Genomic DNA, 25,795 nt, shown 5'->3' on the forward strand with positions numbered 1-25,795 from the left:
GCTCCTCATGGACTCCTGGGAGGGGAGAACTGGAGACCAGAATTGGAAAAAACACCTCTCAGAGATTCAGAGTGGAAAGGAAAATCCAAAGTACCTTAAAAACCTTGAGTATCTGAAAGTATTAATGAGCCCCACTAAGTGTCAGTACAAAGCCCTCAAGGGACTCATTAAAGCAGATAATTGAGACCATGATTGCACAAACCTCTCACAGAGTCTGTATCAAAAGGGAAACACCAAGTACCTTCAAATAACTGAAGTACCCTGAAGCATTAATGAGCCCCACTGAGTGTTGTTACTGACAAAGCCTCTCCAGGGACTAATTACAGCGGATAATTGGAGGCCATGATTGCACAAACCTCTCAGAGACTCCAAGGCAAAAGCCAAAGCCAAAGTCCTTTGAAAAACCTGCAGTCCCTGCAGGGAGCATGAAGGAGCCCCCAGGGCCATTGCTGAGCAAGGCTCCCCAGGGACTCCTTGCAGCAGATCCTTGAGGCCACTGGGATGTGGGCTAGGGGGGGATGCTGAGGGCAGCACAAGGGGCTGCCAGTGCCCAGCCTGGCTGGGGCTGTGCCAGGAGGCCCCAGGGCCTCAGGACAAGGTGTCTCCTCCCAGCCCTTGCTGGCACAGACCCTGCTGTGCCCCAGGGCACCAAGACTTGGCTTCTCTTTGTCCCCACCTGTCATCACTGCCTGCAGTTCTCTGCTCTGCCTGGGGCCTGGGGACACTTGCTCAGTCGTGTCCCTCTCTGGGACCCATTAAAAGTCCAAGAAACTTTGGAGTTGGATTCTGCCTTGGAGTTCCTGAGAGGTTTCTTCAGCTCCCTCTCAGGGACTGATGTTCAGGGCCTGAGCACAAAGCCCCAGAGGCTGATTAAAGTCCTTGTGCTGTGTCTGTGCTGCTGAGCTGGGCTGGGCTCCTGGCACAGAGGCAGCTCCTGGTCACCAAGAAGAGCTTCAAAAGCACATTTCTCTGGATGAGCAGCTCTTGTGCCAGCCCAGCAGGGCTGGGGCACTGCCTGTAGCCAGCCCGGGCACAGCCCAGAGGCACAGAGAGCTTCAATCAGTCAGGGCTGGGAAGGGGCTGAGAAGTGCCTGGGGCACAATCACTGCCAGCCCTTGGCACAGGAACCTCTGGCTGCAGGACAATGCAGCTGCAGCTCCTGGAGCCATCTCCTGCAGCTGGAACATGCCAATGCCTGCAGAGCCTGTGAGTACATTCTCTGCTTGTCTCTTGTGCAGAGCAGCCAGGGGTGCCCAGGGCTGTCCTGCAGAGCAGGGTCCTGCAGCCCAGGGCGCTGTGCTGGGGCAGGGACTCTGCTGCCTGCCAGGGACAGCTCTCAGCCAGCCTTGGCAGCTGCTGCCAGCCCTGGGGGACAAGATCTGGGTGGCAGGAGACAGCTGGTGAGGCTTGGGAGTGTTCTCCTTGTGTGGGGAGGATGCTGCATTGTTCAGGACTGCTCCCAGCATGGCATTTAACTGCAGAACATTTCCAAGTAGATCATACAGGGAGCACAGTGAGGCAGGGGTTGCATAAAAGGGAAAATCCTGTTTTTTTAATCTACTAATCTGGTTTGCTGGGATGGGAAATTGCACATTGATATTCATCCCTCAGTTCAGCCTGAGGGGGAAAAAAAAAAAAAAAAGTTTCCCTTTGGTCTGATTAAACCTGGCAGTGACAGAAATCAAAATAGGGCCCCTTAGAGGTAGCATCAGTGTTGCTTTTCCAGCCTCCTCAGGGTTGCTCTGACGTTGCCATCAGAGCCTGCAGAGCCAGAGCTGCCCCTGGGCAGTGCCTGAGCTGGGAGGGTTCTGCAGGGCAGAGCTGAGCCCCCAGGGCTGGGCTGGGCTCTGGCAGCACTGGCAGGGCCCAGCCCTGGGCACAGGGAAGCAGCTGCTGGCAGGGACAGCTCCAGGCAGCAGAGCCCTGGGCAGGCAGTGGGGGGAAAGTGCCCCCAGGCTGTGCTGGGATATTTCAAGTCCTCTCCAAACCCAACTATTCCATGATTGCTTTTCTTACAGATCTTCTTGCCAAGGCACAGCAAATGTCCAACAGCAGCTCCATCAATCACTTCCTCCTGCTGGCATTGGCAGACACGTGGCAGCTGCAGCTCCTGCACTTCTGCCTCTTGCTGGGCATCTCCCTGGCTGCCCTCCTGGGCAACGGCCTCATCATCAGCGCCGTAGCCTGCGGCCACCACCTGCACACGCCCATGTTCTTCTTCCTGCTCAACCTGGCCCTCAGCGACCTGGGCTTCATCTGCACCACTGTCCCCAAAGCCATGCATAATTCCCTCTGGGACACCAGCAACATCTCCTACACTGGATGTGCTGCCCAAGTATTTCTGCTTATCTTCTTCATGGGAGCAGAGCTTTCCCTGCTGACCATCATGTGCTACGACCGCTACGTGTCCATCTGCAAACCCCTGCACTATGGGACCCTCCTGGGCAGCAGAGCTTGTGCCCACATGGCAGCAGCTGCCTGGGCCAGTGCCTTTCTCTATTCCCTGCTGCACACGGCCAATACATTTTCTCTGCCCCTGTGCCATGGCAATGCCCTGGGCCAGTTCTTCTGTGAAATCCCACAGATCCTCAAGCTCTCCTGCTCCAAATCCAACCTCAGGGAACTGGGGCTTCTTGGGGTTAGTGCCTTTTTGGTGTTTGGTTGTTTTGTGTTCATTGTTTTCTCCTATGTGCAGATCTTCAGGGCTGTGCTGAGGATCCCCTCTGAGCAGGGACGGCACAAAGCCTTTTCCACCTGCCTCCCTCACCTGGTCGTGGTCTCCCTGTTTGTCTGCACCGCATTGCTCACCTATCTGAAGCCTCCCTCCATGTCCTCGCCATCCCTGGATCTGGCCCTGTCAGTTCTGTACTCAGTGGTGCCTCCAGCCCTGAACCCCCTCATCTACAGCCTGAGGAACCAGGAGCTCAAGGCTGAAGTGTGCACACTGATGACTGGATGCTTTCAGAAACATTAAACTGCTGGGCAATTTCTGCAAATCACTTGCAATAAAAGTAGTATTGGATACTTCTCATTGCTTTGGTTGTGGGGTTTTTTCTTTTGTTTTACTTTTTTCTGATTGTGCACAAAGACATCTCATTCCTCTAGGCCATTTCTCATTTTGTTTCTCTCCACCTTCCCTGTGGCCATAGACTGTGTCAATGAGGGGCTGTGCTATTGAGAGGAATAGAGGATTTGTCTTTACAAAAAAGCTGTGGGTCTGCTGATAGATAAAACTAGATCTGGAAGATAAAAGAAACAACGTGAAGGATTCCACTGATTGATGAATGGAAAAAGATATTTGCTTTTACAAATAAACTTTAGCTTTGCTGATGAATGAAATGAAAGATTGAGAGATATAAAAAACAATGGGGAAGAAAAATCCCTAAATTCCATAAGAATTAAAATTAAAAGGCAGGGTTATACATTAGAGGGAAATCTTTGGAAAATCTTCAGTATCAGGCCTATTGGGGAGTCTGTACCTCCCAAGTACCTCAGCCAATATGGAAAGAGAGAAGGGAAATGCAGCCAGGAAATTAGGATAAAAAGACAGCTGCATCCTGTAAAAATTGGAGAGATCCCAGGGGAATTCCCCATGTCTTCTCCCTTTATTCGAATAAAGCTAGAAACTACTCCCCTGTCTCCATTTTGGACATAAAACGCTGGCGTTTGTGGATTAATGTTCCTAACACTCTCTGGCTTTAAAGGAACTAAAGGATCTCCCCTAGCAAAGTTTTCTGCAGAGATGCCCTTTTGTTGCCTTCTCTGGAGCTGCAGCAGCAATGTCTGTGTGCAGAGCTGGGGCAGATCAGTGCTGGCCCAGCAGCTGTGCCCAGCAGCAGCAGCAGCAGCACTTGGTGTTGCCAGTGCTGCTGCCGGGGCCCTGCCCCGCTGCCCTGGTGGCCCTGGTGTTGCTGCAGGGCCTGAGTGCTCTCGGGGCCGGGCACAGCCCTGGGGGTGGCAGTGCCGGGGCTGCAGCAGGGACAGGCCATGGGCACTGCTGGGGCAGCGCTGATGCCTCAGGCCAGGCCCTGGGGGCTCCAGGCTCCTTGCCCAGGCTCTCTCAAGAACACAGCCAGGCCAAGGCTCAGCACAGAAACCCCCGTGAGCAGCCCCAGGCTGGCCGTGGGCAGGCTGGGGGCAAACAGCATGGCTGGGGCTCTGCAAGGGCCCTGGGGCAGACGGGAAGGAGCAGCAGAGCAGGGGCTGATCCATGCCCAGTGCGCTGCACAGCCCAGGGCAGCGTCCCAGAGCGTCCTCATGCAGCTGCCAACAACATCCCCCCTCTGCAGCCCTGGCCTCTCCCCCAGCTCACACAGGTGCCCCATCCTTGCAGGCACAGACACAGCAGCACTGCCTCAGCAGCCCCTGTTTGCATTGCACACAGCAGGGCCAGCACCCCCATGCTGTTGCTGTGGGGACATGAAGCTGAGGGAGCACAAATGCCAGCAGCCCCTGGGGCCAGCAAGGCCTGCGGGACACCAGGGAAACCACTCAGCTTTGTCCTGGCCTCTGCACTCAGCCAGAAAGTTTGTTCCCATCAGCTGGGAGTTTCCCGTGCCACTGCAGACGCTGTTGCTCAGAGCCAGGGCTGCCTGGCAGCCACCCCCAAACTGCCCTCAGCATTTCCTTGGCTTCACTTTTGCTTTCTTTACTCTTCCCTGGTACAAATTTCTTCCCATTGCCCACCCCTGTTCCCTTCACTGCAAACAGCCCATCTCTTCCCTGCTCCTGCTGGCCACACCATTCCTGATCCAGGCCAGGAGCCATTGGCCTTCTTGGTCACCTGGGCACACTGCTGCCTCATGTCCAGCCTGCTGTCCATCAGTCCCTGCAGGTCCCTTTCTGCCAGGCTGCTCTCCAGCCATTCTGTCCCCAGCCTGTAGGGCTTCAGGGGTTGTTGTGGCCAAAATGCAGGACCCGGTACTTGGACTTGTTAAACCTCACCTTGTTGGATTTGGGCCCTGGATCCAGCCTGTCCATGGCCCTGTTCAGAGCCCTCCTACCCTCCAGAAGAACCACACTCCCAGACAACTTGGTGTCACCATGGTTCCATGAGGCCCCTGAGTGTTTCAATGGTCTCCATGACTCCATGGGGCCTCCATGTGTCACAATGTCCCTTTGCTTCCATGGGAAACCTTGGTGTCACAAAGTCCCTTGGATCCTTGGGCCCCGCAGTGTCACAATGGATCCTTGGTTCCATGAAGTCTGGCAGTGCAGCAATGTTCTCCTTGGTTCCACAGTGTCACAATTGCCTCTTGGTCCCAAGGGCCACCACGGTGTCAAACATGTTTCCTTCATTCCAGGAGTCCCTGAGGAGCAGCCCTGGCCCCTTGGTTCCATGGGGCCCTGCAGTGTCTCAATGGCCCCATCGTGACACCAGGTCCTGCTCTGTCACAATGCTCTGCATGGTTCCACAAGGCCCTGCAGGGTCACAGTGGCCTCTGTGGTTCCAGCAGGACCCAGACTGTCACCATGGACTCCTTGCTTCCATCCAGCCCCACAGTGTCACCATGGCCCCTTGGCTCTGTGCTGCCATGTCGTACACAGTTTGTTGTGGTGTGTTTTAGGTTTGTTCAGATTTCCCCCCATTGTTCTCTCAGAAGGTCCTGCCCTGTTACCAGTTTGTGTCAATCCCCAAACCCCTCCCCAGTTGTCTTGGCTATCTTTCTTGTTCCCCACCCCTGGCAGCCTGCCTGTCACTCGACACCCCTGCCTCTTTTTCTAGAGAGTTCGGGCCAGAGTGTCGAGTGATTGGGTTAGGGGCCAGGGTCCCTCCCACAACTGTGTTTGATGGGTTCTCCGATTATGCCAATCCTTAATGTATCCCTCTCTGATTTGCTATCTTTCACCCCTCCCACCCTCTGTAAAACCGAGGCTTTCCTTGCCTTGGGGCTCTCAGCTTCTTCCACCGAAAAACTCCACGTTTCCCTACCAATAAAACCACCCCCCCCCGAAGAAACTGAGAGTCGCCTCTTCATTTAATCCTGCGACTTCGGAGCTCTCTACTGCGGCCACACGTCCGCAAGGCGTGACATCGTCTTAGGCACAAGGCCCTGACCCCGGGTTGGGGAAGTGCCTTACTGGCCGGAGGTTGGCTGGACACTTATCTAGCCTGGGCGTTTTACTTTTCACCGGCCACTACGCCAGTTTTGGCGCCCGGCATGGGGCCCCCCTTTTCGGATTCGTGGACCCCACGGACAGGATTTCGAGAATCCCAGCAGTCACGGAACTACCCTGTGGTCGAGCAGACCTTGTTCGCGAGGTAGCGCTCCCCAGGGACCCTGGACGGCAGCTCCTTGCACCCTGGAGTCGTCCTTGTCGCAGGACCCTCCTCGTTCCAGCTTTTCGTTTGTCGCCTCCGGACTTTGTGAGTATTCTGCTACTCTCCCTGTCGCCTTCCCCTCTATTGGTGTTTCGTCACCACCCTTCTTTTTCTCTAGACAGGGGCTGGGGGTGGGCACCCTTATTTCTTTCTTTCTTTTGCGTTTACTGGAACGGGGGGGCTTAACCGCAGCTGCCACTTATAACATCGAGCGATGGGTGCGAACTTTTTGCTCTCGGCAGCTCAGAAGGGGCTGTTTTACCAAGTTGTGGGTATCCTAGTTGGGGGGGGTTGTTCAGTTGATAAAAAGGAAGTTAAAAAATTAATCCGATGGCTTTTTTCTGAGTTTCCCGAAGTCTCCCCCGATCTAATTAAGGATCCTGCCTTTTGGCAGAGGGCAAATGCCAAGTTATCAAACTTGATTAGATCAGGAGACACCTCGCTTTCTCCGTTAGCTTTTTGGATTTCACAAATTCGATCTATCTTGAAAGCAGGAGGAAACTCAGAAAAACCTTCGGTCAGTTTTAGTTCACACCCCAGTTCTTCCGCCTCTCCCTCTACCCCTAACCCCCTTCCCGTCCCCATAAACGTAAAACCGGGATTCTGAAGGGTGCAGCACGCTCCAGCCCCGCGCAGGGTGACCATTCGTCCCCTGGCCCCCTTCGGAATCCTCGGCCCCCCCGCCCTAAGAGTCCTGGCCAGTCTCTTAGGGGCTCCTCGTCTTCCCCTACCTCCCCTGTTCCCGTCCCCAGGTCCTCAGTTTCTAAAACCCCAAAATCCAAAACCCTAATTTCTAAGTCCCCAGTTTGCTCCCAGTCGCCTCCAATTCCCCAAAATGGCTCCTATGGGGCCCAAGATGGAGGCAGCCACATGGCCGAAATGGCGGGAAAGCCCTCTTCTTCTCCCCAGAATCCCTTCTTCCCAAGCTCCAACCCCTTCCTGCCATTCGGCCACTCCCAATGTTCTACCCCCTCGTCCTTCCCCCCTCCTAGTCCCTCCTCCTTTCCAGAAACCTCCCCTTCAGTAGTCCCTCCCCTTTCTCCTCCCACATGCCCGCCCATGGCTCCTCCCTTGGTCCCTCCCATATCACCTCCCATCTCTCCACCCCCTGCCAGTCAAAAAGTTCCACCCCTTGTCTCCGCCTCCTGGGAGGGTCCCTCGATATCGGACCACCCTGCTCAAGTTCCCAGCCATGCCCCTACCTCCTCCTCTCCCGGTTCCCACGCTCTCCCTGCCGGCTCCCGCGCTTTGGGTTCCGGGGGGGGGGGGGGAGTTGGGAACCGGGAACCGGGGTCTGCTGCGATACCATCTGCAGCCCTGGTTGTTTACCATCCAGAGGGAGATGGTGGGATGCGTCGCCAATGGGTCCCCTTACACCATTCTCAGATCAAGGAGCTGTGCAAGGCACAGAAAGATTACGGCTGGGACAGCGAATACTTTCGGGGAGTGTTGCAGGCAACACTTACCGAAGCCGATGTCACCCCCTCTGACATCCGGCGCCTCTTCACGTGCCTGCTCAATCCCACCGAGCGGGCTATGTGGGAGGCAGCCTGGAAGAGGGGAGTGACGGAAGCCCTCCCGAGCCTGGGGGAACAGCCCCACACGGGGCTGGACCTAACGGGCAATGTCCTGGCCGTCAATCAACTCCTTGGGACCGGGAGCTGGGCAGATGGGCACTCGCAGGCGAGTGCCATCCCCCAGGAAGCGCTCCGGGAGTCAGCACGGGCAGCCGAGAAGGCGTTCCTGGCGCTGCCGGGGGCGGCTCCTCTCCTTTCTTTTTCCAAGATCTTTCAGGGCGCCGAGGAATCTTTCCTCGATTTTGTCAAGCGTCTTCGAAAAGCTGTTGAGCAGCAAGTGGCGGACGAGGTTGCCCGGGAACATATCCTGAAGGAAGTGGCGTCCACGAATGCAAACTCTGCATGTAGGGACGCCATCCTCAGCCTCCCGGTGCACCCGCCCCCCTCGCTGCACGATATGCTCGAGGTCTGCACCCAGAAGGTCCTAATCATGCCATCTAGGGAGGGAGAGAAGAAAAAACAGCTGCCGCCCCGAGTCAGCGCCGCAGAAGAAGCGCCTGAAAACACCTTCTCTGAAGCCACCTGCCGCTCACCTGCTCCCGGTCCTTCCGCTGCCAAATCACCCTGTCATCTGTGCGGAAAGCTCGGGCATTGGATGCCCGACTGCCCGCTGCGGCGGGAATTTTATGAATTCAAAAAGGGGCAGGGACTCCTGGGGAAGACCCAGACAAAAAACTAACATCTGAGCGCAGTTCCCCCCTGCGCCATGATAAAAATAGGGCGGGACAACCAACACCACGCAGGGAGGGGAGATCTCAGGGACCGCCGCCTGCCAAACAAGACATATTCTCACCGGACTTGTCATATGTTGCATGTCTCCAACCTAGACCCGTGCTAACTACCTTTTCTGCTTTCAGACCCTTCCGGCTGCAGCTGACGGAACCGCTACATCTTAAGAACTCCAATTTTCAACTCGTGTCAGTCAGCCCGGAATGCCCAGGAAACTGGGGGCGGATAAGGTGTAAGTACGTCGTTGTCGGAGACACTAAACACACACCTTTAGAGGTGAACATAATCCCGGGTCTTCTGCCATCTGGCCTGGGACTGTTCGCTGTGGGGCTGCACTGTGTCCAACCCCCCACTTTCCTGCCCAAGGGACAGGTGATTGCACAAGCGATCCCTGTTCCCGAAATGACTTGGGCCCTGGGGTTTCCTCCGGCTGAACTCCAAAATCCAACAGTAGCTTGGGCCCAGGTCCTGGGGCGGGAAAGGCCTCATATCACCTGCCATATCTCGAAAGGGGGAGAGGGCAAGCCTCTTAAAGGCTTGTTGGACACTGAAGCAGATGTGACGATCATTCCTTCCCGGGAATGGCCGTCACAGTGGGAATTGCAAAACGCGCCTGGCCACGTCCGAGGTGTCAGGGGTTTACAATTGGCACGCCAATCTAAGAGCGTTGTACAAATTACGGGGCCGGATGGGCAATTGGCTTCAGTGCGCCCATTCGTATTAGATTACACGGAACCCCTGTGGGGGAGAGACCTCTTGGCCCAGTGGGGAGCCCAAACTGACCTCCCAGTAGCTCCCCAGGTTTTTCGGGCAGCGGTCACTGATGAGCGCCCTACCTGGAAACTGAATTGGAAATCAGATAAACCAGTGCAGGTAGTGCAGTGGCCGCTCAACAAGCAAAAATTAGCGGCGCTCAATGAGCTTGTCAAGGAGCAGCTACTGAAGGGCAACCTGGTGGAGACCATGTCCGAATGGAACTCCCCAGTGTTCGTTATCAAAAAGCCCAACAAAGATAAGTGGCGGCTCCTTCACGACCTCCGCCAAATTAACAACATCATTGAAGATATGGGGCCTCTCCAACCAGGGATGCCATCCCCAACGATGCTCCCCCAAAATTGGAATTTGGTCGTAATTGACATAAAAGATTGCTTTTTCCAAATTCCCTTACACCCGGACGATGCTCCGCGTTTCGCCTTCACGGTTCCTGCCATCAACCGTGAAGCCCCAAGCAAGCGCTATCATTGGCGGGTCCTTCCACAAGGCCTAAAGGCCAGCCCAGTGATCTGCCAATGGTACGTCGCCTCCTTGCTGTCCCCAGTACGTGCAGCCACCAAAGACACCATTATTTACCATTATATGGATGACATCCTAGTGTGTGCTCCGACCAACGACCTACTTACCCACGCGCTTGACCTGACAATCGATGCATTAGTTGTTGCAGGGTTCGAGCTCCAGCAAGATAAGATTCAACAGATGCCACCCTGGAAGTACCTGGGCCTGGAAATAACGAAGCGGACCATTGTTCCGCAAAAATTGGCTATTAAAACTAACATCAAAAACCTGGCGGATGTCCACCAGCTGTGTGGGTCCTTGAATTGGGTAAGGCCTTGGCTAGGCATTCCAACAGAAGACCTAGCCCCCCTTTTCAATTTATTGAAAGGGGGAGAAGAGCTTAGTTCTCCAAGGTCCTTACCCCAGAGGCCCAGACAGCGCTGGAGAAGATCCAAAACTCCATCTTGGCCAGGCAGGCCCACAGATATCACCCGGGCCTGCCATTTAAATTTATTGTTCTAGGTAAGCTGCCACACCTCCATGGGGTGATTTTCCAGTGGGACGATTCCATCAAGGGCAAGGACCGGGGCTCGGGGGATCCCCTCTTAATCATAGAGTGGGTGTTCCTCAGCCATCACAGGTCCAAAAGGATGACGCAGCCAGCTGAGCTGGTGGCAGAATTGATCAGAAAGGCTAGATCACGGATCAGAGAGTTGGCAGGTTGTGACTTTGACTGCATCCACATTCCTTTAAAATTCAATTCAGGCCATCTAAAAAGAAAGATGATTGATAACCTTCTGGAAACAAATGAGACGCTTCAACTGGCTTTGGACAGCTACACCGGCCAAATTGCAGTAGATCGGCCGGCCCACAAATTATTCAATCAGGAATTCACATTGTCTATAAAATCAGTTCAGAGTAGAACCCCTCTGAAGGCTTTGACAGTTTTTACAGACGCGTCTGGAGCATCCCACAAGTCAGTGATGACTTGGAAGGATCCTCAGACTCAGCGGTGGGAGGCAGATGTCACCGAGGTGGAAGGCTCACCTCAAGTTGCTGAGTTGGACGCAGTCGTCAGAGCCTTTGAGAGGTTCTCTGAACCATTCAATTTGGTCACTGATTCAGCCTATGTCGCGGGTGTAGTTTCCAGAGCCGAAAATGCAATTTTACAGGAGGTATCAAACATCCCTTTGTTTAACTTGCTCTCTAAGCTTGTGAACTTAGTCTCCCACCGAGAGCAACCCTTTTATGTGATGCATGTCAGGTCACATACCGATTTGCCTGGGTTTATTGCGGAAGGCAATAGGCGTGCTGACGCCCTTGCCGCTCCTGTTCAAGCTGCCCCACTCCCTGATCTGTTCAGTCAGGCCAAGATCAGCCACCAGCAATTTCATCAGAACGCCCCTGGCCTTGTTCGACAATTCCATCTTACACGCGAACAGGCCAAAGCGATCGTGGCTACATGTCCTCAATGCCAGTCCCACCAGCTCCCAACAATACCCTTGGGAGCTAACCCCAGAGGTCTATCTAGTTGCGAGGTGTGGCAGATGGATGTTACCCACATTCCTTCCTTTGGCCGTCTGCAATTCGTACATGTCTCAGTGGATACCTTCTCCAGCGCAGTCTATGCCTCTGCCCACACAGGGGAAAAGGCAGCAGATTGTGAAAAACATCTAGTTCAAGCGTTCGCTGTCCTGGGCATCCCCAAGGTCCTGAAAACAGACAATGGCCCAGCGTATAAATCCAGGGAGCTGCGAAGCTTCCTGCAACAATGGGGAATAGAGCATAAGACCGGCATCCCCTATTCCCCGACAGGTCAAGCCGTGGTAGAAAGGACCCACCAGAGCTTAAAAAGAGTTCTGGAACAACAACGAGTGGCCGTGAAGGTGGAGTCCCCCCATATCCATCTCGCGAAGGCTCTTTTTACCATTAATTTCCTAAACTGTTTGTTTGAAAATCTCAATCCGCCTATCGTGCGACATTTCGGGAGACATGAGCAGCTGCAGGCCAGGGCCAGGCCTCCTGTCCTGATTAAGGATCCGGAGACCTGGAAAACGGAAGGGCCTTTCGATCTCGTGACCTGGGGAAGGGGATACGCTTGCGTGTCCACCCCCTCAGGTCCGAGATGGATCCCCGCTAAGTGGGTCAAGCCCTTCCGCCCTGGGAAGACTCTGAGAGCAGGAAACGTAGAACAGGTCACGGAGGCATGTTGGCGGCGGCGGCGGAAGCTCCCAGGGATGGAGCCACTCCCAGTTTAACCCTCTCCCTGCCCCGGGCAGGACCTGATTCAGAGTCATTCCTTATGTCTGTCTCTTGTTTGATTTTAGTTTTCCCCCGATGGAACGTGTCTACGTCTTAGCCCGCTTGACAGCCGTCCTCATCTGGACCCTGATGCCATCAGTGGGCCCATGGATCGTCCCTCAGCCCAAGGCCAACGTTTGGCGCACCCTCGCGAGTGCCCTCGGCCAAGAACACATATGTTTAGATATGGGCTCAGCAGAGGACCCTATGTCGTCATGCCTTGTGGGGATCTCTCTCTCCCTTAATGAATTTCCCTCCCCTTTCAATACTTCCCTTACCTCCCTCTTATCCAAGACCCCTCCTCTAAAAATCAATGCACAAAATGCCTGGGGAGAAGGAGTCAAGGGGCTGGCCCCTTTGAGCTCTGAACCTCCAGAGCTTAATTTGCTCGGCTCAGCCAATGATTCCCTCTGTATTTGGTTTCAGTTCGCCCCTAACCCTTGGGACAGCAGGTACTCGTGGATCAAACCATCAAGGCCCAAGTACAAAGCTGCCCAGTGGTGTCGAATGACCATCGAGATGCCACTTGCTTCCACCCTGGGTAGCCAACCGCTGTCCCTGCCCCGAGGTATCTTTTTCATTTGCGGAGACCGAGCTTGGGCTGGCATCCCCGCTCGTCTAGCCGGAGGAATCTGCACTTTTGGGCGGCTGTCGCTGCTTACACCCAACATTACCCAAATTCGCGATTGGAAAATGAAAAGAGCACAACCGAATTCGGCCCGCTCCAAAAGAGATCTCAAAGATCTCGACCCAGATTGTAACTCCCAAATTGAACATTGATCGAAACCAAAAACTGTAGCCCTCACCCTGTTTTTGCCCTGGGTGTCTGTGGCCAAGTCTCTAGGTGAATTGGCCCACCTGGAGTGTTGGGTAGCTAAGCAAGCCAATTTAACATCAGCGACGCTATCAGACCTCCTCACAGACGAGGAAATTACAAGGAAGGCGACCCTCCAAAATCGCGCGGCAATTGACTTCCTGCTTTTACTGCATCACCACCGCTGCGAGGAGTTTGAGGGCCTCTGCTGCCTTAATTTGTCATCTCGGGCCGAGGACGCGAGGGTGGCCATAGATAAAATGCAAGGCCTTGTCCACCAAATAAAACAACAGACATCAGACTGGCTGGGGGACCTCTTTCAAGGATGGGGCCTGTCAAGCTGGGCTGAGTCCATCCTGAAGACTATACTTTCCACCCTTTTAGGTTTACTTGAACGGTGTTTGCCCTTACAGTTCTTTCGTTTTTAAACGAAAAAGGGGGAGATGTTGTGGTGTGTTTTATGTTTGTTCAATTTTCCCCCCCATTGTTCTCTCAGAAGGTCCTGCCCTGTTACCAGTTTGTGTCAATCCCCAAACCCCTCCCCAGTTGTCTTGGTTATCTTTCTTGTTCCCCACCCCTGGCAGCCTGCCTGTCACTCGACACCCCTGCCTCTTTTTCTAGAGAGTTCGGGCCAGGGTGTCGAGTGATTGGGTTAGGGGCCAGGGTCCCTCCCGCAACTGTGTTTGATGGGTTCTCCGATCATGCCAATCCTTAATGTATCCCTCTCTGATTTGCAATCTTTCACCCCTCCCACCCTCTGTAAAACCCGAGGCTTTCCCTGCCTCGGGGCTCTCAGCTTCTTCCACCGAAAAACTCCACGTTTCCCTACCAATAAAACCACCCTCCCTGAAGAAACTGAGGGTCGCCTCTTCATTTAATCCTGCGACTTCGGAGCTCTCTACTGCGGCCACACATCCGCAAGGCTTGACATCGCCTTGGGCACAAAGCCCTGACTTCGGGTTGGGGAAGTGCCTTACTGGCCGGAGGTTGGCTGGACACTTATCTAGCCTGGGCGTTTCACTTTCCACCGGCCACCGCTCCATTGAGGGTCACTTCTCATCAGCCACTGAAACCCTGGAGTTGTGTGCTTTCCTTCCTGTGGGAACTGTCCTTCTCCTCCAGGGGTTCATGGCTGAAATTGGGATTCCTCCTCCAAATTTGATTATATCCAAGGATTATTCCCATATGTCACCTGGAGGGACAGACAGCTCTGGCTGGCCTTGGCCTTTTGGGGGCCACCTCTCATCTGCTTTCAAAACACCAGGGGCCTGTGCTTTTCTTCCCATGGGAAAAAACCCATCTTTCAAGTCCAGGCATCCATGGCCAAAACTGAAAATTCGCCTCCAGAATTCCTTAAATCCAAGGACAGCTCCAGACAAAAGCTTCCAGGACTATCTAGGTTCCCTTGGCTTCCTAAGGGCCAGCTCTCATCTCCCTTTGAAGCACTGGGGTTCTGCACTTTCCTTCCTATGGAAAAGAACTGTCCTTCTCGTCCAGAGCCCAATAGACAAAAGTGGGGTTTGACCTCCCAAATTCTGTCTCTCCAAGGATTCTTCCCTGACAACAAGTCTGGCTGGCCTTGGCCCCCTTGGAGCTGCCTCTAATCAGCCTTTGGAACACTGGAACTCCACCCTTTCCTTTGTGTGGAGAACTGTCATTCCAGTCCAGGAACCCATGGCTGAAATGGAATTCCACCCCCAAAACTCCCCATATAACCAAAGACTGCTTTCAGTCAAAAGCAACAAGAACAGACAAGTCTGGCTTGCCTTGGCCTCTGGTGACTGCTTCTCATCTGCCTTCAAAACCCTGGGGTTCTGTGGTTTCCTTCCTATAGAAAAGAACTGTGCCTCTTGTCCAGGTGCTCTTGGCCTCAAGCACTTGACCACTGTATAGGGACACAGGAGCTCTGTGCTCAGTGGGGTGGAGACTGAGGATGTCGGAGGAGAGCCCTGGGAGGGATTGAAGGGTGGTTTCAGAGATGGTGGATCCTTTTGACATAGTAGAGAACAGCAGGAGAAAGGAAGAATTAATTCCAAAGGGCTCAGGCCTTGGCCCTTTGCATTCCTGTACCACATCCAGGTTTGCTCAGCATCAGAGACACCTTTACCTTGCTTGTTCCCAGCTGTCATCACTGCCTCCAGTGTCCTGCTCTGCTTGGAACCTGGGGACACTTTCTCAGTACTGTCCTTCAGAAGGATCTGTTTTAAGTCTGAAAAACTTCAGTGTTTCAATCTCTTTTTGAGTCCCTGAGAAGTTCTTTGAGCACACTCTGAGGGACTGAGTCTGATGCAAAGGGCACCAAAGCCCCAGAGGGTCATTAAAGCCCTTGTGCTGTGTCTGTGCTGCTGAGCTGGGCCGCAGCTCCTGGCAAGGGCAGCAGAGCTGCAGAGAGTCAGCTCTGGCCAGGAGCAGCTCCTGTGCACAGCCCAGCAGGGCTGGGGCACTGCCAGGGCCCTTCAGGGACACCAGCAGGGCACAGACAGAGCTCCCAGGGGCTCAGCACTGGCAGGGGCTGTGGCATGTCCCAGAGGGGGCTGTGTCACAGCAGCTCCTCTGTGGCTGTGTCATGGAGGCACAGAGCAGCTGTGATGTCAGCAAGGGGCTGTGTGACAGCACAGAGTGGGCTGTGTGAGGTCACAGTTTGGGCTATGACATGAGTTTGTTGTGTGAGGTCATTTAGCAGCTATGGCAACATAGAGGGGATTCTGTGACATCACAGAGCAGGCTGTGACATCATGGCATGGCTGTATGACATCATAGAGGGGGCTGTGAGGTCCAAGTGTGTGCTGTGACATTAAAGAGTGTCAGTATAACATCTCAGAGAGGGTTTTTTGACATCACTGAGGGGGTTGTGAAATCATAGAGATGGCTGTGACATCATAGAGTAGGATGATGGGCCATAGATAAGACTCTGCCATAATAGAATGTGGCTCTGTGACATCAGAGAGTGGGTTGTGACATCACAGGGAGGCTGTGTGACATCACAGGGGCTGTGTGAAAACAGAGGAAGCTGGGTGACATCACTGGGACTGTATGACATCACAGAGTAGCTGTGTGACATCACAGGGGCTGTGTGACATCACAGGGGCTGTGTGAGGTCCCTGGGGAGGTCACTCTGCCCCGGCCCCCCTCACAGTTCCCCCCAGAGCAGTCCAACCCTGCTCGTGCACAGTGGGGTCCCCTGTACCCCCGGGTCCCCCCGCCCCCGGCGCCGCAGCCTCCCCCAGAGGATGTTCCACGAGATCGACCCCAGAGCCTGACACGGGGACGGGGGGCCGGGGCCCTGGGGGTGGCACAGGGGGACAGGGACCCCCCGGCAGCAGCGTCCCCGTGTCCCCCAGGGCCAGAGCCTGGGCCAGGGCTCCTTCACCCTGGTACCAACAAGGCCTTGAGAGTGCTGAAAAAATCCCCAGCAAGGGATCAGCAAAAACCAGATTGAATATTAAGGGACAGCAGCACAAAGTTCCTTGGCAAGAGTCACTCTGCTCCTGACTGGACACTTCAGGCACACCAAGGAAACAAAGCAACAACAAAACCAAACAGAATCCAGGCAATCAAACCAGAAATGAGCCGAGAACTGTCCCTGTGTGTGTGTGTGTGAGACACAAGGACAGTGAGGACAAGGATGAAAGGAATACGGCCTGAAAGCTTAATGTAGCTCAAATTTAAGGGGACAATTTTGCCAAAAAAAGCTCAGTAGCTAACAGTATTTAACCTAACCTACAACCTATGAGTTTTCATTTAACAGAGGATTAACATTTAACAGTGTTTAACTCAGCTTATACCTTAAATAAAACATAACTTCGCAAAAGAACTCTTAGCAGCATTTAACTTCACATAGTGAGACAGAGTAAAAATTCCCCAGAGTAGAAATCCATTTTGATTTAGGTGAAATATACATCTCTAAGTATATGTGGCCTGACTTCAAGGCCTAGGCTCAAGGGAAACTGCATGAATGAAGGACAGAGATAAGAGGGGGGGGGGGGGGAACGACACGACAGAGGGTGATAAAGAGAGACAGAAAGACTGCTGTAAAAGCAGGTCAGCCTGACCTAGGAATTCTTTCTGATAAAGAAGAACTGGCGGCAAATGTCATGCGAAATTTGTAAAAATGAATATTTTGAACCTGTTGGGAAACTGTATGCATATGTATTTGAGAAGGGGGATAAAAAGGGACCTGAAGTTCCCAGAGGTACACATGCCTTTTACAGAGAGTAATCTCCGCATGTGTCCAGCATCCAGCGCTGTAATAATAAACATACCGACTTTACAACTTTCACAATGTTGTGGAGTTTTTTTCTCTCTCTCTCCGCAAAACAACAGACCTTGTGAATTAACCTTACCTACAGGCAATGTTTCATTCTGGACGCACTTGGCATCAACAGCTTTCTTTGGCAGTGTGAGAACAGGGATGTTGTGCCACTGAGGGAACAAAACCAGCTCCCAGGGCTGCTCCTCCAGAAAGCAGGAGCTGGTTGGGCAGCAGCAGTGCCTGGAGCAGACAGTGTTTGTGATGAGCTGCAGAGGAGCTGAGCCCAGGGGCTGTTGGCCAAGGCCCAGGCCCAAGGAGCATTTCTCATCTGGCAGGGCGGCCTGAGAAGGGGAGGGGGGAATGCAGCAGCACAGGGCCCATGGAACCAAGGGACCATTGTGGCACTGTGGGGCCCCTGTGAGACCAAGGGACCATTCTGACACTGTGGGGCCCTGTGAGACCAAGGGACCATTGTGACACCGTGGGGCCCTGTGAGACCAAGGGACCATTGTGACACTGTGGGGCCTTGTGGGACCGAGGGACCATTGTGACACTGAGGGGACTCATGGAATCACGGAGATCATTGTGGTGCTATGTCGGCGAATGGAATAAGCAAAGCATTGTGACACTATGAGGCCTCATGGAACCAGTGAGACCATTGTGACCCTGGGAGTCCCCACACAACCAAGAGGAACATTGTGATACTGTGGGGACTCGTGAAACCAAGAGGCCTTTGTGACACTGCAGGGGTGTGTGGAACCAAAGCTCCAGGGTGACACAGAGGGGCCTCCTGTCATCATTGGTCCATTGTGACACTGTGGAGCCAAAGGAGACCATTGTGACACTGCAAACCCCCAGGGTCTAAAGGTCCATTGTGACATTTCAGGGCTCATGAAACAGAGGAGTCCCGTGACACTGTGGGGCGTCTCCTGTGGACCACAGAGACCATTGTGACACTGCAGAGCCTTCTGGAACCAAGGGTCCATTGTTACACTGCTGGACCCCATGGAATCAAAGCACCACTGGGACAGTACGGGGCCCCATGGAACCAAGGGGACCATGGTGATACTGCAGGACCTCATAAAAGCAAGGGAACACGGAACAGGTCTGGCTGGTCTGGCCTCCCATTGACTGCCTGACTGGTCCAAATGACCCTAGAATGTTGAGGGTCTCTTCTCATCTGCTATTGAAACACTGGGGCTCTGTGCTTTCCTTCACAATGGAAAAGAACTCTGCTTCTCCACCAGGTACCCAGAGCCAGACTTGGGATTTCACCTCCAAATTTCCTTGTATCCAGAGACTGTTCCCAGAGGAATATTGCCAGGACAAGTCTGTCTTGCATTGGTTTTAAAAGGGTTACCTCCCATCTGTCCCCAAAACACTGGGAAAGGCTCTGAGCTTTGCTTCCCATGGGAAAGAACTGTCCTGCTTCTCCAGGTGCCCATGGCCAAGATTGGACTTCCACCTCCAAAATTACCTACATCCAAACATAGGACCCAGACAAAATATGTCATTTCTGACAAGTCTGGATGGCCTTGGCCTACTGAGGCTCTCACCTGCCTTCCAAGCACTGGAGCTCTGTGCTTTCCTTTCTATGAAAAAGAACTGCCCTTCTTGGCCAGGTGCCCATGGCCAGAATTGGGATTTTACCTCCAACACTGCCTGTTGTGACAGAATGGAGGAGATTGTGGTTCAAAGGATTTCATGTGTGGGGGAGGAAGGCCCAGCCCTGCGTTGCCCTGGAACCCCAGCCCTGCCCTGCCCTGGAACCCCAATCCCCCCAGAGCCTCTATCCCAGCCCAGCAGTGGCTGCCAGGCCCTGGCACAGCACAGGCAATGCTCCACAGCCACCTCTGCAGCCCCCAGCCCAGCTCCTGAGGGACCAAATGAGCCCAAGCCCCACCTGGGGGAAGGGCCCAGGGAGACCAAGGGGTATTGAAGGCTGACCACAAGGCAAGCACACATCTTGACCCTACCTCCTCTTGGAATTTCCATTGGAACAGTGCTGGAATCCAGGAGTTGGTAGCTGTGTGTGTGATTCCCTGTATCTTTCCTATTCCCACTTGTTGTAAAATTTTGAGCAACTTAAAATTGAACAGGCCTAGAATTTGTGAAGTTGAATGGCACAAATTAATGCTTTGAGAAGTGTTTTGTTGATTGAATGTTGTAATAAACCTTTTGCCAAAGTTTCTCTGATTTTCTAAAGTTTCCAGTAAAGGCTGTTTGGTTGTTTTCAACTCCTGAGAATCCCTTGTTGGTATTTCTCCAGTACATACAACTCAGAGTACACAATTGCAATTATTTTAAATGTCTCCTTGAGAGAATTGTTTGGGGAATGGGGGTCAGGGCTTGTCTGTGCTGCTTGGCCCAGCCCAGGCAGGGCTTTCCCAGCCACATTCCACACTCCATTGCCCAGCTGGAGCCGCTGGTGCCTCTGAGTTGTGCTGCCCCAGCCCCAGGGACGCTCTCCTTGTCTGCCCATTCCCCCACGGTCTCTGGGCAGGGATGGCCTCACTGGGGGCTGCTGACATCCTCAGCAACTTGGAGGCTGCTGCTGAATTTTCCTGCTCCAGAGGCTTGTTCAGCCTTCAGCTCTTCAGTGCAGGAATTCAGTGTCCCAGGGCTCATTAACATTCGGAACACCTGAACAAGCCAAGCCTCTGGGAATCATTTGATTTAAGTTTCCAAATCTTCTGTGGTTAATTTGACAGATTTCAGTAGTGTATTCAAAGTGAATGTATTTTATTTACAACAACAGTAAGCAAAGATTTTTTTAGGTGCTGTTTAGGGATTTTTTTTCCTGTTAATACATTGAAATGTGCAATCTCCAATTGACACTGAATCCAAGTAACTCCTCAAGCAGTTAAATAGATATGAAAATCGATCAGACTCTGTCCCTACCCCCAGCCCACCATTTCCCCCATCCAAGCCCTGGCACTCAGAGCAGCCTTGTGCAAATCTGAGCTCCCTCCAGCCCAGGCTGCACCTGCAGCTTTCAGCTCCTTGGCTCCAACTCCCACCTGCTTTCCTTGGAGAAGGAGCTGCCCGAGACACAGAGGGATGTTCATTTATTGTCAACCAACAAAGCCAAGGGAAGGCACAGCTCCATCAAATGCAAAAGTCATTCCTCTGCTGGATATTAAATCCACTTTGCACAGCAGACAGTCTCAGAGCAATGGAAAACACCTTCTGCGCCCAGCACAGATGCCAAGGTCCCCCCAAACCCTCCCTGCCCCGATTCTGCCCAGATTTGCTCTTTGCACACACGAGTCACAGGCTGAAGTCTGGAGCTCCCTTCATGCTCAGAGGGAGGAAAAGAGAGAAAGGGGATGAAGAGCTCTCCTGTTCAGAGCCAAGGTCCATGTGCAGCCCCTGCAGTGGGAACCACAACTCATCAGGTTTGTGTCCTTTGGGCTCAGGGCCTGGTGACACTCAGAGGCACAGAAAGGTTTCTTGCCAACAAACACAAGATGAACATTTGGACAGTGTAATAACCATCAAGCTCTTCCTTCAGCTCTCTGCGATGTCCCAGCCGCATCTGACATGTCCCCCATCCTCAAGGGATTTCTGTACTGGAACAGTTTTAGATAAAGACATAAGAAAAGGTAATTCTGTGATAGATATAAACACAATTAGGATGTTGACTAAGGTGATATTTATTGAATATCAGAAAGATTGGGAAACTCCCTGAAGTTCAAAGCAGGAATCCAGTCAGTTGAGAGGCACTTGAATGACCGGGGAGCATCTGGAGGAAGAAATCTGGAAGCAGTGGGAATGACAAAGATCCAGTGTGTCTAGTGAAGAGACATACACAGAGACGGCCATTTAAACAGCACAGGTAACACCGGTGAGGAAAAGGGAGATGATATAATACACAGATTATTGGAGACTCAAGCAGAGAGGAAGATCAGTATTTCTTCTCCTGCCATCAGTATACTTCCAGGAAATTGCTGTTCCTGGTGAGAAAATTTTGCCATGTCTAAAGAGTACTCAAATGACCCAGATAATGAAAATGTGCTTGCATATTATAAAATTTACAAGTATTAAAACCTGTGCCCCTTTCCAGGTAGAAATCAGTTGTGTGCCCATGGACAGGCAGTGCCACTTCTGCCCTGAGGTGCCCAGCTGGGATTGGATCTCTCCGAGAGCACCTGAGGGAGAGCAGAGCACCTTGCAAGCTGCAGGTCCCTGCCACACCTGCAGGACTCCTGTCCCATCAACATCTGCTCTGCTCCAGTCTGAAACAGGGCCCAGCATGGTGCTGGGATCATCAGAGAGCTGAGGTGTGTGCTGGAATTCAATGGCCTCCCCATCCTGCAGCAGCCCTGCATTTCCCTGCTGCAGCCTTGGTCTCCAGCCCAGCCATGGAGGCTCTTTGGGCTCTGGAGTGTTGCTGCAGCCCCCAAGGGCAGCTGAGCTCTGCCTTTGGCACAGTCAGGCCTGGGCAGCGCAGGCCATGCTCAGCAATTGCTTGTGTGTGCCTGGCCTTGCTGTCAGCCCCGGCAGCGGCTGCGTGGCCCCTTTGTGGCCCTGTGCTGGCCCAGCCCAGGCCAGGAGCATTGCGGCTGGGAACGGCCCCTGTGCCGTGGTGCCCACAGCAGCCTTGGGGCTCTGTGCCCCATGGCCTCCCTGCTGGGCAGCCTCTGCCAGCTCCTGCAGAGCCCGTGGCACCTGTGGGGCTGCACAGACAGCCCTGCCCCGGGCTCTGCTGGCCTCTGGGCCAGCAGAGAGGCAGCCAGGGCTGGCCATGGCCGGGAACAGGCCCTGAGCCCCGCAGGAGGATGGAGCTGGGCCACAGCCAAACTCAGCCCAGGCCAAAGCTGGGCTCAGCAGCCAGGGCTGCCAACGCATGGGCACAGAGGCTGGCGCTGACAAATGTCCCAGGCCCCCTGCCTGCTCTGTCCATGCCACCAAGGGCACAGAGCAGCCTCCTCTCTGGGCCACTTGCCTCTTTGCAATGCCTTGCACAGGCGCTGGCCCTGCCCCACAAGGCCTGGCCTGAGTCCTGCCCCTGCACGCTCAGCCAGGCTGAGATGGACACTGATGGTTTCTGGGCCAGGCTCTCGGAGCCCAGCCCAGCTCCCTGCAAGCTCTGCCAGCTGCCCTGAGCTCTGGGCAGCACCAAGGGCCTCTCTGAGCCCAGCCCAGCCCAGCCGGCTCTGGCCCCACAGCTCTGCTCAGGCCAGGCTGCTCTGGGCACTGGCCCCACGGCCTCAGCCCCTGCCAAGGCCACAGCAGCAGCTGCAGCTGCCACAGGACTCAGCCCCAGCCATGGGGGAAGGTGCTTGGCCAAGGCCAAAGGAGGCTCCCTGGCTGCCCTGCTCCCCTCGGCCTGAGGTGCTGAGAGCTCTGCAGCCCCTGCTGCCATCCCATCTGCCCAGGGCAGCACAAGAGCCCCAACCTTGGGGCCCTCAAGAGCTGCTCCTGCTCCAGGTCCAGGGCCCATGCCAAAGCTGGGGCAGCCACAAAGCTGTGCCCATTTCTGTTCATTGCTGCTCTGATGGAGATTGATCCTCAGACACTTGAAGGTTGCTGATGAATTTTATTACTCCAGAAGCCTCTTCTTTCTTGAGCTCTTCAGTTCAGGAATTCAGTGAGAAAAGCGCATAAATATTTGTTCGAAACACCTGAACAAGAAAAGCCCCTGGGAATAATTTAAGTTTTCTATTCTTTTCTGGTTAGTTAGACAAATTTCCGAAGTGCATTCTAATGTCCAATTGATATTCACCCCCAGCACCTTATAATGCAGTCTGAACAGATATGAAAATCAAGACCCTTTATGGCTGACAATCAATAACCATCAATCACACTTTGTCCCCTCCCCCTTCCTACCATTTCCCTCATCCAACCCCTGGCACTCCTATGGATCAGGAATGGTGTGGCCAGCAGGAGCAGGGCAGTGATTCTTCCCCTGTGCTCGGCACTGCTTGGGCAGCACCTCGAGTGCTGTGTCCAGTTCTGGGCCCCCCAGTTTAGGAAGGACATGGAGAGGCTGCAGCATGTGCAGAGAAGGGCAACAAGGCTGGGGAGGGGTCTGGAGCACAAGTCCTGTGAGGAGCGGCTGAGGGAGCTGGGTTTGTTTATCCTGGGGAAGAGGAGGCTCAGGGGAGACCTCATCACTCTCTACAACTCCCTGACAGGAGGGTGCAGCCGGGTGGGGGTCAGGTGCTTTTCCCAGGGAACAGGGACAGGACCAGAGGACACAGCCTTCAGCTGCACCAGGGGATTTTTAGACTGGACATTAGGAAATATTCTCCACACAAAGGGTGATTGGGCTTTGGAATGGGCTGCCCAGGGAGGTGGGTGAATCACCATCCCTAGAGGTGTTTAAGGAAAGACAGGATGTGGCACTCAGTGCCATGGTCTGGGTGACAAGGTGGTGTTGGGTCTCAGGTTGGACTTGATGCTCTCCAAGGTCTTTTCCAGCCTGGTTGATTCTCTGATGACTGTCACCCTGCAGGGCCCTGGGGAAGCAAGGGGCCATTGTGACACTGCGGGGCCTGGTGGCACTAAGAGGACCATGGTGACACTATGTATGACATGGCAGCACAGAGCCAAGGGGCCATGGTGACACTGTGGGGCTGGATGGAAGCAAGGAGTCCATGGTGACAGTCTGGGTCCTGCTGGAACCACAGAGGCCACTGTGACCCTGCAGGGCCTTGTGGAACGAAGGGGCCATTGTGCCACTGTGGAACCAAGGAGAGCCTTGGGAGAGCCTGGGGACAATGGAATCAAGGGGCCATTGCTGCATTGAAAGGACTCTGGGAACTGAGGGAACAATTATGACACTGTGGTGCCCCATGGAACCAAGGGTCCCTGGTGACACTGCAGGATCTTGTGTCACCAGGGCTCCATTGTGACACTGCAGCACCAAGGAATTCATTGTGGCACTCTTAGGCCTCCTGGAACCAAGAGGCCACTGTGACCCTGTAGGGCCCTGTGGAACCATGCAGAGCATTGGGACAGAGCAGGACCTGGTGTCGTAATGGGACCCTTGTGACACTGCAGGGCCCCATGGAACCAAGGGGCCAGTGCTGCTCCTCAGGGACTCCTGGAATGAAGGAAACATGTTTGACACCGTGGTGGCCCTTGGGACCAAGAGGCCATTGTGACACAGTGGAACCAAGGAGAGCATTGCTGCACTGCCAGACCTCATGGGACCAAGGATCCATTGTGACACTGCAGGGCCAAAGGATCCAAGGGACTTTGTGACACCAAGGGGTCCCATGGAATCAAAGGGACATTGTGACACATGGAGGCCTCATGGAATCATGGAGACCATTGGGACACTCTGGGGCCTCATGGAACCATGGTGACACCAAGTTGGCTGGGAGTGTGGATCTGCTGGAGGGTAGGAGTGCTCTGCACAGGGCCCTGGACAGGCTGGATCCAGGGCTCAAATCCAACAAGGTGAGGTTTAACAAGTGCAAGTGCCGGGTCCTGCACTTTGACCACAACAACCCCTGCAGCACTACAGGCTGGGGACAGAGTGGCTGGAGAGCAGCCAGGCAGAAAGGGACCTGCAGGGACTGATGGACAGCAGGCTGGACATGAGGCAGCAGTGTGCCCAGGTGGCCAAGAAGGCCAATGGCTCCTGGCCTGGATCAGGAATGGTGTGGCCAGCAGGAGCAGGGCAGGGATTCTTCCCCTGCGCTGGGGACTGGTTGGGCAGCACCTCGAGTGCTGTGTCCAGTTCTGGGCTCCCTGGAGTGGGCAATAGAAAGAAATTTGTATTAGGAGGAGTAAAGAATGCAAAGGTGCAGCCAAGGAAATGCTCAGGGCAGTTTGGGGGTGGCTGCCAGGCAGCCCTGGCTCTGAGCAACAGCGTCTGCAGTGGCACAGGAAACTCCCAGCTGATGGGAACAAACTTTCTGGCTGAGTGCAGAGGCCAGGACAAAGCTGAGTGGTTTCCCTGGTGTCCCGCAGGCCTTGCTGGCCCCAGGGGCTGCTGGCATTTGTGCTCCCTCAGCTTCATGTCCCCACAGCAACAGCATGGGGGTGCTGGCCCTGCTGTGTGCAATGCAAACAGGGGCTGCTGAGGCAGTGCTGCCATGTCTGTGCCTGCAAGGATGGGGCACCTGTGTGAGCTGGGGGAGAGGCCAGGGCTGCAGAGGGGGGATGTTGTTGGCAGCTGCATGAGGACGCTCTGGGACGCTGCCCTGGGCTGTGCAGCACACTGGGCATGGATCAGCCCCTGCTCTGCTGCTCCTTCCCGTCTGCCCCAGGGCCCTTGCAGAGCCCCAGCCATGCTGTTTGCCCCCAGCCTGCCCACGGCCAGCCTGGGGCTGCTGACGGGGGTTTCTGTGCTGAGCATTGGCCTGGCCGTGCTCTTGAGAGAGCCTGGGCAAGGAGCCTGGAGCCCCCAGGGCCTGGCCTGAGGCGTCAGCGCTGCCCCAGCAGTGCCCATGGCCTGTCCCTGCTGCAGCCCCGGCACTGCCACCCCCAGGGCTGTGCCCGGCCCCGAGAGCACTCAGGCCCTGCAGCAACACCAGGGCCACCAGGGCAGCGGGGCAGGGCCACGGCAGCAG

At 54.3% G+C, this 25,795-nt stretch overlaps 2 protein-coding genes across 2 annotated transcripts in view; both read left to right on the plus strand.

The window, feature by feature from the left end:
• LOC143692713 (uncharacterized) overlaps window positions 1-25,795 on the plus strand; it is a 452,855-nt gene that overhangs the window by 342,532 nt on the left and 84,528 nt on the right. The gene's annotated exons all lie outside the window — the stretch shown is intronic.
• On the plus strand, window positions 2,279-2,974 carry LOC143692610 (olfactory receptor 14C36-like). Its single transcript, XM_077172861.1, has one exon. The coding sequence runs from the start codon at window positions 2,279-2,281 to the stop codon at window positions 2,972-2,974; it is 696 nt and encodes a 231-aa protein (XP_077028976.1).

The sequence above is a fragment of the Agelaius phoeniceus genome, assembly GCF_051311805.1.
Source record: "Agelaius phoeniceus isolate bAgePho1 chromosome W unlocalized genomic scaffold, bAgePho1.hap1 SUPER_W_unloc_2, whole genome shotgun sequence".
In the NCBI taxonomy this organism is placed as follows: Eukaryota; Metazoa; Chordata; class Aves; order Passeriformes; family Icteridae; genus Agelaius; species Agelaius phoeniceus.

Coding starts and splice junctions, on each gene's coding strand:
- LOC143692610 (XM_077172861.1), top strand. CDS start 2,279: ATGCATAATTCCCTCTGGGACACCAGCAACATCTCCTACACTGGATGT.